This window comes from Ambystoma mexicanum, chromosome 14 (genome assembly GCF_040938575.1).
Source record: "Ambystoma mexicanum isolate Mex_15411 chromosome 14, UKY_AmexF1_1, whole genome shotgun sequence".
In the NCBI taxonomy this organism is placed as follows: domain Eukaryota; kingdom Metazoa; phylum Chordata; class Amphibia; order Caudata; family Ambystomatidae; genus Ambystoma; species Ambystoma mexicanum.
The window spans coordinates 535,271,942-535,284,879 of NC_090940.1; the positions used below are offsets into that span (position 1 = coordinate 535,271,942).

Below are 12,938 nucleotides of genomic sequence, written 5' to 3' on the forward strand. Positions count from 1 at the left end.
ACCACACCCGCGGCATGCGTCCGGGCACTCTACAAGTAAGGGCGCCAGCACCAAAAGCCTCAAGGCTGTCGACGCTCCTCGTACGAGCGCATCTATCCTTAAAAAAAAGCTCTGGTTGTGCCGAAATCTACATCGCAACTGCCTACACACTGCCCCTTAACGCCCAGCTAAGATTGTCTCGGCGGCTGGTAAGCACAGGGACCGGTCCAAAGATACGTCGAAGGACACGTCGGAGCGCCCGAAAGGACGGGAGGATTATTCAGAGAGTCCCAGTCTTTATCAAAGACTATCGGTGGCAAATCTCGGCGTTCTAGGCTTGAGGATCCCCAGGAGGAGCCTGATCCCTTCGAGGATCCTCTTGATCACACCCTGGGTTGGGAAGATGAGCAGCCTGTGGATGAAAACCCACCTTGGCTGTCCCCTACCCATAAACCGGATCCCGATGCCATCTGCCTTGACCCTCCTTCATCTCCTCTGCGTCAGGCTTCCCCTGTAGATGACCAAATGGCGTTTTGCACTGAAAGCAATCTCTGTTATAACATCCTTTTACAGAAATGCTTAATTATTACAAATATGAATGTTTAGTGATCTGAGATTGGTCTCGCTGCCCACTCCTTGCCCACGCTTTAAACCCACTGATTGGATTGCCCAAGCTGTTGTATGCCCCCAGATATAAAGTCCTACTATGAGAGCATGTGTGTTGCAGTTTCATAACGATACTACTAGCTTCCACATGTTGCCATTTATGAAGCTATTCAGCCTTACACCCTTCTGTCATGCTGACCGGAACACAACAATGCTTCTCTCACCAGTCCTCAAGAGACACGGGAGGCCAGGCTGTTAGGACTTCTTACCACTGACCCTGCCTTTTGTTAATTTAGTCCACTGTAGTAAACAAACTATTTATGATTGAGATTTCCTGGTAATATGACCGGTCTTGGGTCACAAAAAACTGAAGATGTGTGTGTAAGTGCGTTTGTGTGTACATGTGTGTCTAATTGAGCTAATGTATGACTAGCATGAAACGCTCTACCCATTGATTATAAATTAATCTTAATTGATAATTGGATAACTATTTTAAAGTTCAAATGCAGCTGATGTACAACAGTCAGTGCAGCGTTCACTGATAGTGCCAAGTAAATAGATATGTTAAAATGGGTTAAGAGTGAGTGAATGTGATCTAACGTTGAAGGCTGTCCATGTGGTGTTAAGGTGGATAGACACTGGGATGGGTAAACTTACCTTATGTCTGGTAACTGGTCTGCTGGCGGCGTTCGCTCTGTGTGAGCCTTGCGTCTCTGGTTACAGTTGAGTGTAACCATGGCACCCATTGTTTGGTAAACAAGGACACCACTGCATGAGCAGACACATGGGGCGTAAGCCGCTCAACCACTAGACCGGCGCTGTAGATGGGCAGTGGCCTCTTACTGCGTGTAGGACGCTGTGTTTGCAGTGCAGGACATCCTTCCCTTATTAATCATCAAGGGATGCGCTCACCGTGTTGCAAGCATACCAAGTGGGGTACCAGTGCACTAATGAGTTGGAGCAGCGCAAATGTAGTAAAAACACTATCAAAGAGATTTTGTGTAATATGGCACCTGCGTCCTATGTTAATGCTGTATGAAGCGCTATGCAGACAGGCAGGCAGTTGCTAATGCTGGTATTGAATAAACTGACAAACCAGTATGTGTAAACTCAATCTTTGGGAAGGAACTTTTGGGGTTTGGATTGCCCATTAATGAGGAATTATCAGTTTTGTTCTTGTGCAGGGAAGTGCAAACCAAACTGACATTTCATTGTTTGCCTGTGGGAGAACCCATGGAACTCTGTGGAATGTGCACTCGTTTGGTAAGGTGGATGTGGGTATCAAGGCTTCATGCGAAATGGTCAAAGGTGGAGTAAGGGTTGACACTGGTGGTTTAAAAGAGTTCCAGATAGGACTTTGCTGGAAATTCGTGCCAGCTTCATTGAATAGAGAGACTTGTTCACCGGAAAGGCAGGTCTTCATCGAGACCCGTGAAGTGCAATCTCATTTTGTAGATCCACCACAGTTCCTTGTGGGGTCAAGTTTCTGCCACATTAGCTCCAGCTTGTTCCTCATCAATCTCCCACCATGAAATGTCATTGGGGTGTTTCACTGTTCAATGAAATGCGCTACAACGGGGGCTTCCTATTTCTTGCACCTAATGTGGGATCAGTGCTCAGTTATTCACTTATGGATGGGCCTGCTGGTTTGGCCAATATATTGCTTGCCACACGGGCTTTCTACGCAGTAGCTTGCCTTACTCGTTTTACAATTGGAGAAATAGTTTCCACATCTTGTCATGTATGTCCAATGTTTTGCACTTTGTGCAAAATCCACATATTGTGCAATGCATGAGCCACAGGGATGGTGACCCACAATTTCTGAGATTCCAAGGCGTTCATTTGTGTGGTACTTTTAGGAACTGGAAATGGGCGAGGTACTCAGTTTTTCGCTCTCGAGTGCCGTGCGCGGGAGGGGTTCATTAGGAAGAACCAGGTGGACCAGAGGCCAGCATTTCTGGATTCACCCTCGAAATTGTGTAGTATTGGGACAGAACGTGGTCAAACATGTCATCTTTTTATCCTTACTAGGTTGCTTATGTGGCTGTAGTAGTGTTTCACATTGCGTGAAATGGTCACTTTTGCATGACTAAGAGATCATTTTGGCAGGGTAGCCCCTTGCTTTGAGACACTGTTCTAATTCACCTGCATGTGTGTAAAAATCATCCACATTTGTACAATTGCATCTCAGAGATACTGACCGTAGGGCAGGTTGTCTTTGAGTGTTTTGGGATGAAAGCTGCATAGTAGTGTGTTCTGGTCAGTCGGTTTTTTATATAGGATAGACACCAGTTTACCTTTTTGATGGAAAATAGTGAGGTCTAAGAAGTGAATCTCTTGAGGGTCCTGAGTGATGGTAAACTCAATGTTGTTGCGCTGATTGATCCATGTATGAAAGTCCGAAAGTGACTGTTGAACCATTTCATATGTAGATGACATTGTCATCGACAGACCTGCTCGACCAGTGAACACCGGAGTACCACAGGGCACTTGCCTCTCTTTGCTCCTTTTCAACCTCTGCATGAGCCCGCTACCAGCGATCTGCTCACACCACCTGTTACAATTATGTTATTATGTCCCCAAGACGAAACTATGATCACCCTCCTGACCTAACCGCTTGCCTCAATGATATGGACCTATGGATGTCTAAAAACCACATCCTTCTCAACCCAGGAAAAATCGAGATCCTGGTATGTGGCAACAGAGCTCTACTGCCGCAACCACTCCCATGGCCTCCTTCCCTCTGCACCCTCCCTGCCACCTCCAACACAGTCAAAAACCGTGGCTGTATATTGGACTCAGACCTAACCCTGTCCCACCAGATCAATAATGTATCAAAATCCTGTCACTACCACCTCAGGCTTCTTAGACGCATCTTCCCTTATCTCTCCTTCCCCAACAGATTGACTTTTATCATGTCAATCTTCATGTCCAGATTGGACTATGTAAACTCCATGTACCTTGGTGCTCCGGCATACCAAATAAACAAACTGCAAAGAGTCCAAAGTGCTGCTGCTAAACTCCTCCTTGCACTACGACGAAGGGACCACATCTGGCCTCCTCTCTGCACCCTCAACTGGCTACCGGTTGGACGCAAGGCAACCATCAAAATCCTGTGCATCACCCACGGAGCAGTACACATGCCGGCCTGTCATACCTCCAAGAGAAGACTATGCGTTACCGCCCAACACACAGCCTAAGGTCAAGCACGGCCCTCCTACTTATAATCCCATCCTCCAATTCTGTCAGACTTGGAGGGTCAGCCTACTCTACCCTGGCACCTACTCTATGGAATTCGCTACCTCCTCATATTCGGCACAATCAGGACTACATGGCCTTCCGTAAAGCGGTAAAAACATGGCTTTTCCCAAATCCATGAAAAGTCCACCCATGGCCTTATACCCATCCCCCAATGGCCTTTGTCCTATGAGAATCTGCACTAACCGGAAACAAAAAATCACTGGAAAATCACAATATCCCAAGAAGCACCCAACAACCCAACTTAAAATCCCCAAAGGGACCCTGAAAATGGGCCCTTCAAGTCCAACCACACAGCGTCTTGAAAAGGACTGCCCGGTTTGAAATAAATCAACAGACCCTCACCGGCCAGGAACCACTCACCGATAATCACTGACCCTCATTCCTACCATTAGGCACACTCTCCTCTTCACATCAACAAACAATATAACGCAGCTACACCCCTCGATCAATTCGGCCTAGCTGCACACATACCTATATCGCTCATAAAACACCTCAACAGCCTCGTAGAACGCAGCTATACCCCACAAAAAAAATGGCAAATTGGCACACATATTCTCTTACACATGTCTCACGGCAGCGAGAATGTAGACTCTGAGACCAGCCACTTTGCTGCACACATTACTGATCCCTGACATCCACTGCACCACACTTAGCATTAGAATGCAGCCAAACCGCAAAAACCACTCTGGTTGCTCACATACCAAGTGCACCCAAGCATAATGATATACTGCTCTTTCAACTGATACGGACCAGGGTCCCCGCGGGCGTTCAACCCACAGAGCTTTGAGGTCATACCAATGGTACATAAAGCGCTATACAAATGCACTGTAACATAAACAGTGACATTTTTCTGATTTTGTGTTTGAATGGGTTACTGTTGTAGCAAATTTCTCCTCAAACCACGCCATGTGCAATATTGCAAGGCTGGGTGCAAAAGCCGTTCTCATGGCCATGCCACACTTTTGCAAAAATGTTCTTGGTCAGGGCTATGTCTATTAAATCCAAGATAAATTCTACCGGCACCTGAAGCAATGTATCTGGTCTAGTCATAAAATCTCTGGGTCATTCAATTGCATGCTCTTGGGGGATGCTCGTGTAGAGCGCTTTGATGTCCATAGTGATGAGCAAATCACTGCTTGGATCAAAGGATTCGCCCTCAAAGCATTGGATGGTTTACAATGAGTCACTCGAGAAGGATTCAGTCCTGTCACTGATAGGCTTTAAAAAGTGATCATTGAACTTGCAGATAGGCTATTCTAATGAGCCACAGCCTGACACCTTCCTGTGGGTGGTCCTGGTCTTTGTGTATTTTTGGGATTGCAAAGAAGGAAGGGGTTCTTCCTTTAGAGTGGTTAAGGAATTCAAATTCACTGGGGGAGATCCAGTTTGATTCTCATTGGTTTATGTGATGACTTGCTTCTGTAAGAAAGCGGTCAGTATAATCTATACAAGGACGACTGGAAATCAAAACTGTGTATAACATTGCAGTTTTTCTTTAGCTTTTTTGAATTACAAGTCACATGGGGAAAACGGTAACTCTATTCCGTTTCTAAGTAACTCTCTTTCACACCTCACTCTTACATTTTCACCCAGGTCGTGAATATTATTCTAGTTTAAATACATAACACCAACATAAAGAATGAATGTACATATTTTTGAGTAATTCGTCCTATATTTGTTCATATATGATGGTGTCTTACTGTTAAATTTCAAAATTGTTTAAGGTTGCATTTCAAGTAATTGAGAAATGTACGATTTATTGGGATTCCTTGAATTATTGGCTTATCGCCTAACGGGGTTCTGAGCCTCTATAGCATAGCACTCTGGATGAGGCTTCTAGAAATAATATTTAAATAATTAAATTATGCATTCTGTCGCTGGCACCTTCGTGATGTTTATCATCCTCAAACCTGTAGGAGGGAACGGGAAAGGCACTGATTGCTTTGGGCCGACTAGTATTTTTAAGTCTGTCATGTGACAGAATGTTCGAGGGTTGCTCGTCTGGTGGCCAGTTACAAATGGTTACTGCTAGAGCCGGCTACTGCCAAAGAGGTTGGGACTGTATGTTACGCGCTACAGAAATGCCATGGGTTAAATTGACAATTCCAAGTGAAACCAATCGGTGCTATTAGGCGCTGTAAAGCCGAGTTACAAGTTCAACTGGAGGCAACGGGTGCTCGTTGGGAACTATTTCCAGCAACTGGTCAGTTGCGACATTGCAGCAATTTAGGGCAACCTCTTATTTTGGAGTTATTGATGATTCGGCCTTTATACTGATCTTTGTGAATCCTATATTAGCATATATGATACATGTGTTGATTTTTGCGTCGGCGTGCTTGTTTTCTGTTAGCTTTCATTCCTCTCTGAAGCTTTCCTCTCGGTATTGTCCTTCCTCTCCTTGGCCTGTCATCTCTGCATCAAAGGCATGCTTGCTTGTTTAAGCTGAATCCTCATTGTAAAATGTCGCATGCCATATTAAACCACCACAGCCGTTTGCATCATATGAACTGTATCCTGTTCTGACGTCACCATGTTTAATGGCATGTGCTGTTCCTCCCTCCAGGATCCATACTTCAGAATGACGAGAGATGTGGCGCCTCGGCTCGGGTATCCTAAACCTGCTCTTCTCCATTCAACCTTCTTCCCTGCTCTGCAGGGCGCCCAGACCAAAATGAGTGCCAGTGACCCCAACTCCTCCATCTCCCTCACGGACACCCCCAAGCAGATCAAGTCAAAGGTAAAACCACCTGTAACGATAACATTAGCAGAAGCCAAAACGTTTCACTGCTTGGAAGTGCATTCCTTGTTGCCTGCGAACATTTTAATAACAATGTGTTAGTTATATATTGTTTTTTAATCCAAAGCACTTAACATAGGTCATATTTAAATTTTTATCATTACCCAATTGAAATTGGTGCTCACTTTATCAACCTCGGAAGGATGAAAGCCTGACTCGACCTTACCAAGATTTGAACCTGCGACCTGCAGATCAAACACAGATCACAGCAACGAGCGCTTCATCCGCTGAGCCATCTTGCCTGTCTAGCAACATAATACCAGTCGGTCAAAACACAGGACATATGCGTGTTTCCTAAGCACATGTGTCTGGCATGGCACAATACACTAAATACCATTTAACTCTTTAATTATTTTATATTGGCTTGACAAGCACACTTTTTCCTAAAACGAATGTGGACTGAGGTTATGACAAATCGCAGTAAAATATGTAAAGGTGTTATATTTTATACATTTTCATCTGGGGAATAAAACCGGAGTCTTCAAATCTCTGGAAATATTAGTATTTTTTTTTCATTTTTTTTTTTATTGAAAAACTAGTTTTTTTCATTTTTTTTTTTTTAAAAAAAAAAGAAAGAAATAAACTTTTGTTTCAAACTTTTGTTTCATCTTCCACGCGTCGTAGCATCACAGGCCTCAACTGTGGCCACAAAGAAAGTCAGACGTGCATGCAACCATCTCAGCCCTTAGGTTGGACGTTCCTTGTAGTTGGGGGGAAAGCCTCAGGATAGCGTTCAAGTAGTTTACGATCGCGCAAACATGTTTGACATTTTGTCCAGAAGAAATAAGAAGCCACCAGGTAGACATATCTCCATCCTTAGGGGCATATTTGCCTAGATGAATAGAACGAAGGTCGTCAATGGCTGGACATATTAGAATTAGATGTTTCAAGGATTCAACCGAAACTGCACAAAAGCGGCAAAGGTTATTATTTACATTGGGATGATTCCTTTGAAATAAGATTTCTCCAGCATTGGATCTTTCATGGATTCACATGCTTAGAACATTCCCCGTCGTCAGGCTGGGAATCCCCGGTACATTATATAGACCCTTTCCCGTAGGAACATTTTTTCGACGCTTATGCGTCCTATCCACCTCGTTTTGTATCATGCGTGCCCGTACCGTCAGGACGTCATGATATAAATACAGGCCCCGCCCCGCGCTCCCTCAGATTTCAACCGTCTTTCAAAGTAGTGGGATCCTCGTGATTACTACTAGTGGAAACTAGGTTGTTTTTTCTGTTTCGCTTCGGCGACGTTCAAATTCTGGAGAATTATGTCTGGAAAAGCGTTATTTCGCCCTTGTGCGACATGTGGCCTCAAAAAAGTTTATGAAGGAGATGACCACATGGATTGTATCTACTGTCTCCACCCGCACCACACGGCGGATACATGTGAGATATGCCAGGGTTTCTCCCAAAAAACCCTTAAGGACCGTAAAAGAAGGCTGGTCGACTGGCTTAATGACGGAGCGGGTGCCTACCCGGCTTCAGAAGTTGGCTCCACGGCCTCCAGGAGCAAGTCGGAACCTCCATCGAAAAAGGTACGGCCAGCGGAAATCCGCGCTGAGGACAAGCATAAGGGGAAGCATGCTGGGTCTTCCTCATCACATAAAAAGCCCTCCTCCTCCTCATCATCTAAGACGGAGAGGCAAGCGCTGTCAAAATCCTCCTCGGGACCGTCCCAGGTCTTCCATGAGTCGAGATGGTTCAGCCGGGAAGTCGGCATCGAAATCGGCGACGAAGTCTAAGGGCTCGACGACGACGACTTGCTCGTCGACATCGGTGTCATTGACTATGCCTATTACCGTCCAGGCAGCAGCGGTTGGGATTCCTTCGTCGACGGAGACTCAGTCTATGGCTTGGCTGCCAGAGGTCTATGACCCGATCCCCCCCCTGAAGTCTTACTGCAGCCAGACACGGCCTGCTCGGCGGAAGGTGAAGGTGACACGGTTCTGCAGCCATCGGATTTAGGCTTACGGCCTTCCACGTCGACGACGAGTGCGAGTGGGGGTATGGTACCTATATCATCAACGTTACTGACCCCCCAGACAGTTCTGTCTCTGGATGTGCTTAATACTCTTCAGAAGCTCCTGCAACGGCTGGATACACAGATCCCTCAACCTGGGACGTCATCGTCACTTTTTTCTGTACCTTCCGTCGACGAGCAAACTTGTACGGCTCGCTCGACGACTAAAAACCCATTGGTTCCCCAGGCGGTAAAAGATCGTCCTCGAGCGCAGGAGGAGGGTGAGTTGTCGGAGTCCGATTCTATACTGGGTGACTCTGGGTCAGACATCTCCCTGTAACCGTCGAGGGACCCAACATGGAGTTCGGATGTAGAGGTAGAGTCTACGAGGAGCCAGACACAGCCATCTCCCCCGGATGATGTGGGAGCCTTCCATGCAATGATGGGAAAAGCTTGTTCCGAGTTCGGCTTGATTCCTGAGGAGCAGAAGAAAGACTGTTTCCTTTTTGACCATATGGGTCAAAGGAGGAAATCGGTATTTGCCATCCCAATTCTGGACCACGTGTGGCAAGAAGGTCTCAAGACGATGCGCCATCCGTTCTCGGAGCCAGCTATAAAGGGACGGATTGAGAAAAAGTTTAAAGCTCCGGAGTCCACTCCAAAATGTTTAACATCACAGCCTCTGTCTGACTCGGTGGTGTCGGCGGCAGCGGCTAGGAAGGCCAGGGTACAGCAAAAATGTTCAACGCCACCAGAAAGCGAGGCTAGGAGGCAAGACGCCTTTGGAAAAAAGGTGCTCTCGGTCGGTGCGACGACAGTAAGACCAGCCAATTCCTTAGCGATCGTGTCACGATATGATAGAGAAATGTGGCACAAACTAGCCCCTATCCTAGAACATCTGCCAGACGAACACCGGAAAGCAGCTATGTTACTGGTGCGGGATGGCGAAGAGGCCTCGAACCACGCAATTAATATTGCAGTTGACCTAACAGAGTCTGGCTTCAAACAAATCAACCATGGAGTAGTACTTCGTCGACAAGCGTGGCTCAAATGTACTACTTTCCGTCCTGAAGTCCAGTACAAAGTCCTTGACATGCCATGTGAAGGGGAACACCTGTTTGGCGAAAAGGTTGATAAAGCGTTGAAGGGGATGAAAGAAGACACGGATACTGCTAGGTCCCTCGGCGCCCTCCAAACGGGTAGAAACTTTCGCTCTTTTCGCCCCTTTAGGGGTGCTTCTGGAAACTCCCGCTTTGGAGCCTCGAGGGACCGTGGATTTAACAGGCCCTCGTACTCTTCGCAAGGGTTCAGACGAGCGTCCCAGTCGGCACGTAGAAGCAGAGACTATCAAGCCTCCAGGCGGCGAGGCTCGGGTCCATCGTCGACGAAGAACAAGCAAACCAGCAACCAATGACGGCCTTCGGAACGTCCTGGGGGGACGAGTCTCATCACTTCGACCAATGGAAATGCATCACCACAGATCGATGGGTTCTAGACACGATTCGCATGGGTCATGCGCTACAATTCAAAGACAAGCCTCCACGTCTTCCGCCTGTATTCTCGACACAGCCCCACCTCCGAATCTTACGACAAGTGGCGGCGCTTATGTTGCGAAAAGGGGCGGTAGAGAGAGTTCCTGTGGCACAGGAAGGACAGGGAGTTTATTCCCGGTTCTTCGTTGTCAAGAAGCCAAACGGCAAATGGAGGCCCATTCTCGACCTGAGGGTACTCAACAAATGGCTAAAGAGCCTAAAATTCAAAATGCTAAAGCTCCAAGAGGTTATCAGGTCGGTGCAACCCATGGATTATCTATCGTCACTAGACCTTCAAGACGCTTATTTTCACATCCCAATACGCCCACGACACAGGAGATATTTAAGGTTCGTCGTCGGGAGAAAGCATTTTCAGTTCAAGGTCCTCCCGTTCGGGCTCAAGTCCTCCCCCAGGACGTTCACCAAGTGCTTGGCCCCTATAGCGGCCCATTTAAGGAAGGATGGTCACCATGTCTATCCATATCTAGACGACTGGCTGGTCAGAGGTTCGTCCAGGGAACAAACACGAGACAGTCTAAGGGCCACAATGTCCCTCTTACAGGAACTGGGCTTCGCAATAAACTTCAACAAGTCCTCCGTAGAGCCTTCGAGGACCTTGGTATTTCTAGGTGCGGAGTTTCATACACACACAAGCCTGGTGAGACCATCCAGCGAAAGAATTCAGAAACTTCAAAGCAAGGCGTCGGAATGGAGAGGCGGTACCAAGGTTTCAGTGCGCAAATACATGTCCCTGCTAGGGACCATGTCGTCCTGCATTCCGTTGATAAACAACTGCCGTCTGTTGGTTGCCAGACATTTCGTCGAAAAAAATTGGTCGACCAGACAAATGGTCGAACCAATTTGGTCGAAAACCAAATGGTCGAAATTTTTTTTTATTTTTATTTTAACCCTTTTTTCTTGGGGGGGGGGGTCCCCCCCCAACCCCCTTTTTTCTCTAAAAACCCCTTTTTTAACTAAACGAAAACCCGAAAAATAAATATATAAATAAATAAAAAAATTCGACCATTTGGTTTTCGACCAAATTGCGTCGACCAAGTTGCAGTCGACCAGTTTTTTTTCGACGAGTTGACTGGACACCCCGTCTGTTTATGAGGCCTTGCCAGGAATTTCTAGCGGACCGTTGGGCGCAGAGCCGAGGTCGCTGGTCCGACAGACTGGTCGTCGACGAACAACTAGTACAAGCACTCTGCTGGTGGAGAGTGTCTACTCATCTAACGAAAGGAATGCCTCTACTGGAACCGGAGTTCCAAAAGACGGTGGTGACGGATGCATCGCTGAGCGGATGGGGAGCTCATCTGGATACGTTACAGGTACAAGGCCAGTGGTCGTTGCAGGAGTCCTCCCTGCATATCAACCTGCTAGAACTGAGAGCAGTGCGATGGGCTCTGAAATCTTTTCTTCCTCAACTGAGGGACTCGGTGGTGCGTGTCATGACGGACAACACCACTACGATGTTCTACTTGAGGAAACAAGGAGGGACACGTTCCAGGTCCCTATCGACGGAGGCACAGAAAATCTGGCATTGGGCCCTGCAACACAACATGCAAATCTTAGCGTTCCACCTGCCAGGCGTGAGAAATGTGGAAGCCGATGCCCTCAGCAGAGAAATGAACGAAGTTCACGAATGGGTGCTGAACAACCAACAACTACAACAAGTATTCAAGAAATGGGGACATCCTTCCATAGACTTGTTCGCGACGAAGAACAACAGGAAATGCCATCAGTACGCAAGCAGATGGCCTCAGCAGGGCTCACTGGGGGATGCGTTCTCCTTCCCATGGACGAACAAATTCCTGTACGCATTCCCTCCATTTCCCCTTATCCGGAGGACGTTGCAATGGATCCTCAGGTACCCATGTCGGGTAATTCTGGTGGCCCCGTACTGGGCCAGACGGGTGTGGTTTTCAGACCTGCTACACTTAGCGGCGGCGGAACCGATGAGATTCCAGAAGACCCCCGACCTTCTGTCTCGACAGGAGGGTGTCGTTTGGCATCACGACCCGGACAGCCTCAAGTTGACGGCCTGGCTCCTGACTTCGCCGAATTCGGTCGGCTAACGATTCCGGAGGACTGTCGGCGTATCCTGCAAGCGGCAAGAGCACCTTCCACAAACGCCTCATACGCGTACAAATGGAGAAGTTTCTGTCAGTGGTGTGAGGATCAACCAGGTTTGGCCCCGCAATCGATTAAGCCGGAACAGCTCCTTCCATACTTGCTGTTCTTAGCTCAAAAGGGCCTATCGGTATCGTCAATAAAAGTACACCTGGCCGCCATTTCCAGGTTTACTCGTCGACGGCATACGGCACCATTGTTCAGCGACCGCCGGATTAAGCACTTCCTTAAAGGCCTCTTTCGGAGTTTCCCTCCAGAGAAGAAATTTCCGCCGGAGTGGAGCCTCAATCTGGTCTTAACGTCTCTGATGAAGCCTCCTTTTGAGCCAATGTCATCATCGTCTCTAAAGTTTTTGTCGTGGAAATTGGCCTTCCTGGTGGCCATCACTTCAGCCCGACGTATTTCAGAAGTTCAGGCTCTAATGGTAGACCCACCATACTTACGATTTTTCAAGAACAAGGTAGTCCTAGCCACTAACCCACAGTTCATACCAAAAGCTCCTTCGGTGTTCCATAAACACTCCTCTATTGTGTTGCCTACGTTTTTTCCGGAGCCATGCTCGGGAGCGGAGCGCACGTTACACACATTGGATGTAAAAAGGGCTCTTAAGTTTTATCTTCATCGTACGCAACCGTTCAGAGAAACGAGACAGCTGTTCGTGGCC

The 12,938-nt window shown here is 47.3% G+C and overlaps 1 protein-coding gene across 3 annotated transcripts in view; it reads left to right on the forward strand.

The window, feature by feature from the left end:
* WARS1 (tryptophanyl-tRNA synthetase 1) overlaps nucleotides 1–12,938 on the forward strand; it is a 285,365-nt gene that overhangs the window by 188,522 nt on the left and 83,905 nt on the right. For all 3 annotated transcript variants that reach the window (XM_069637773.1, XM_069637774.1, XM_069637772.1), the window contains exon 9: nucleotides 6,410–6,583. In XM_069637773.1, coding sequence (XP_069493874.1) covers nucleotides 6,410–6,583 — 174 coding nt within the window. The remainder of the gene's footprint in view (nucleotides 1–6,409; nucleotides 6,584–12,938) is intronic.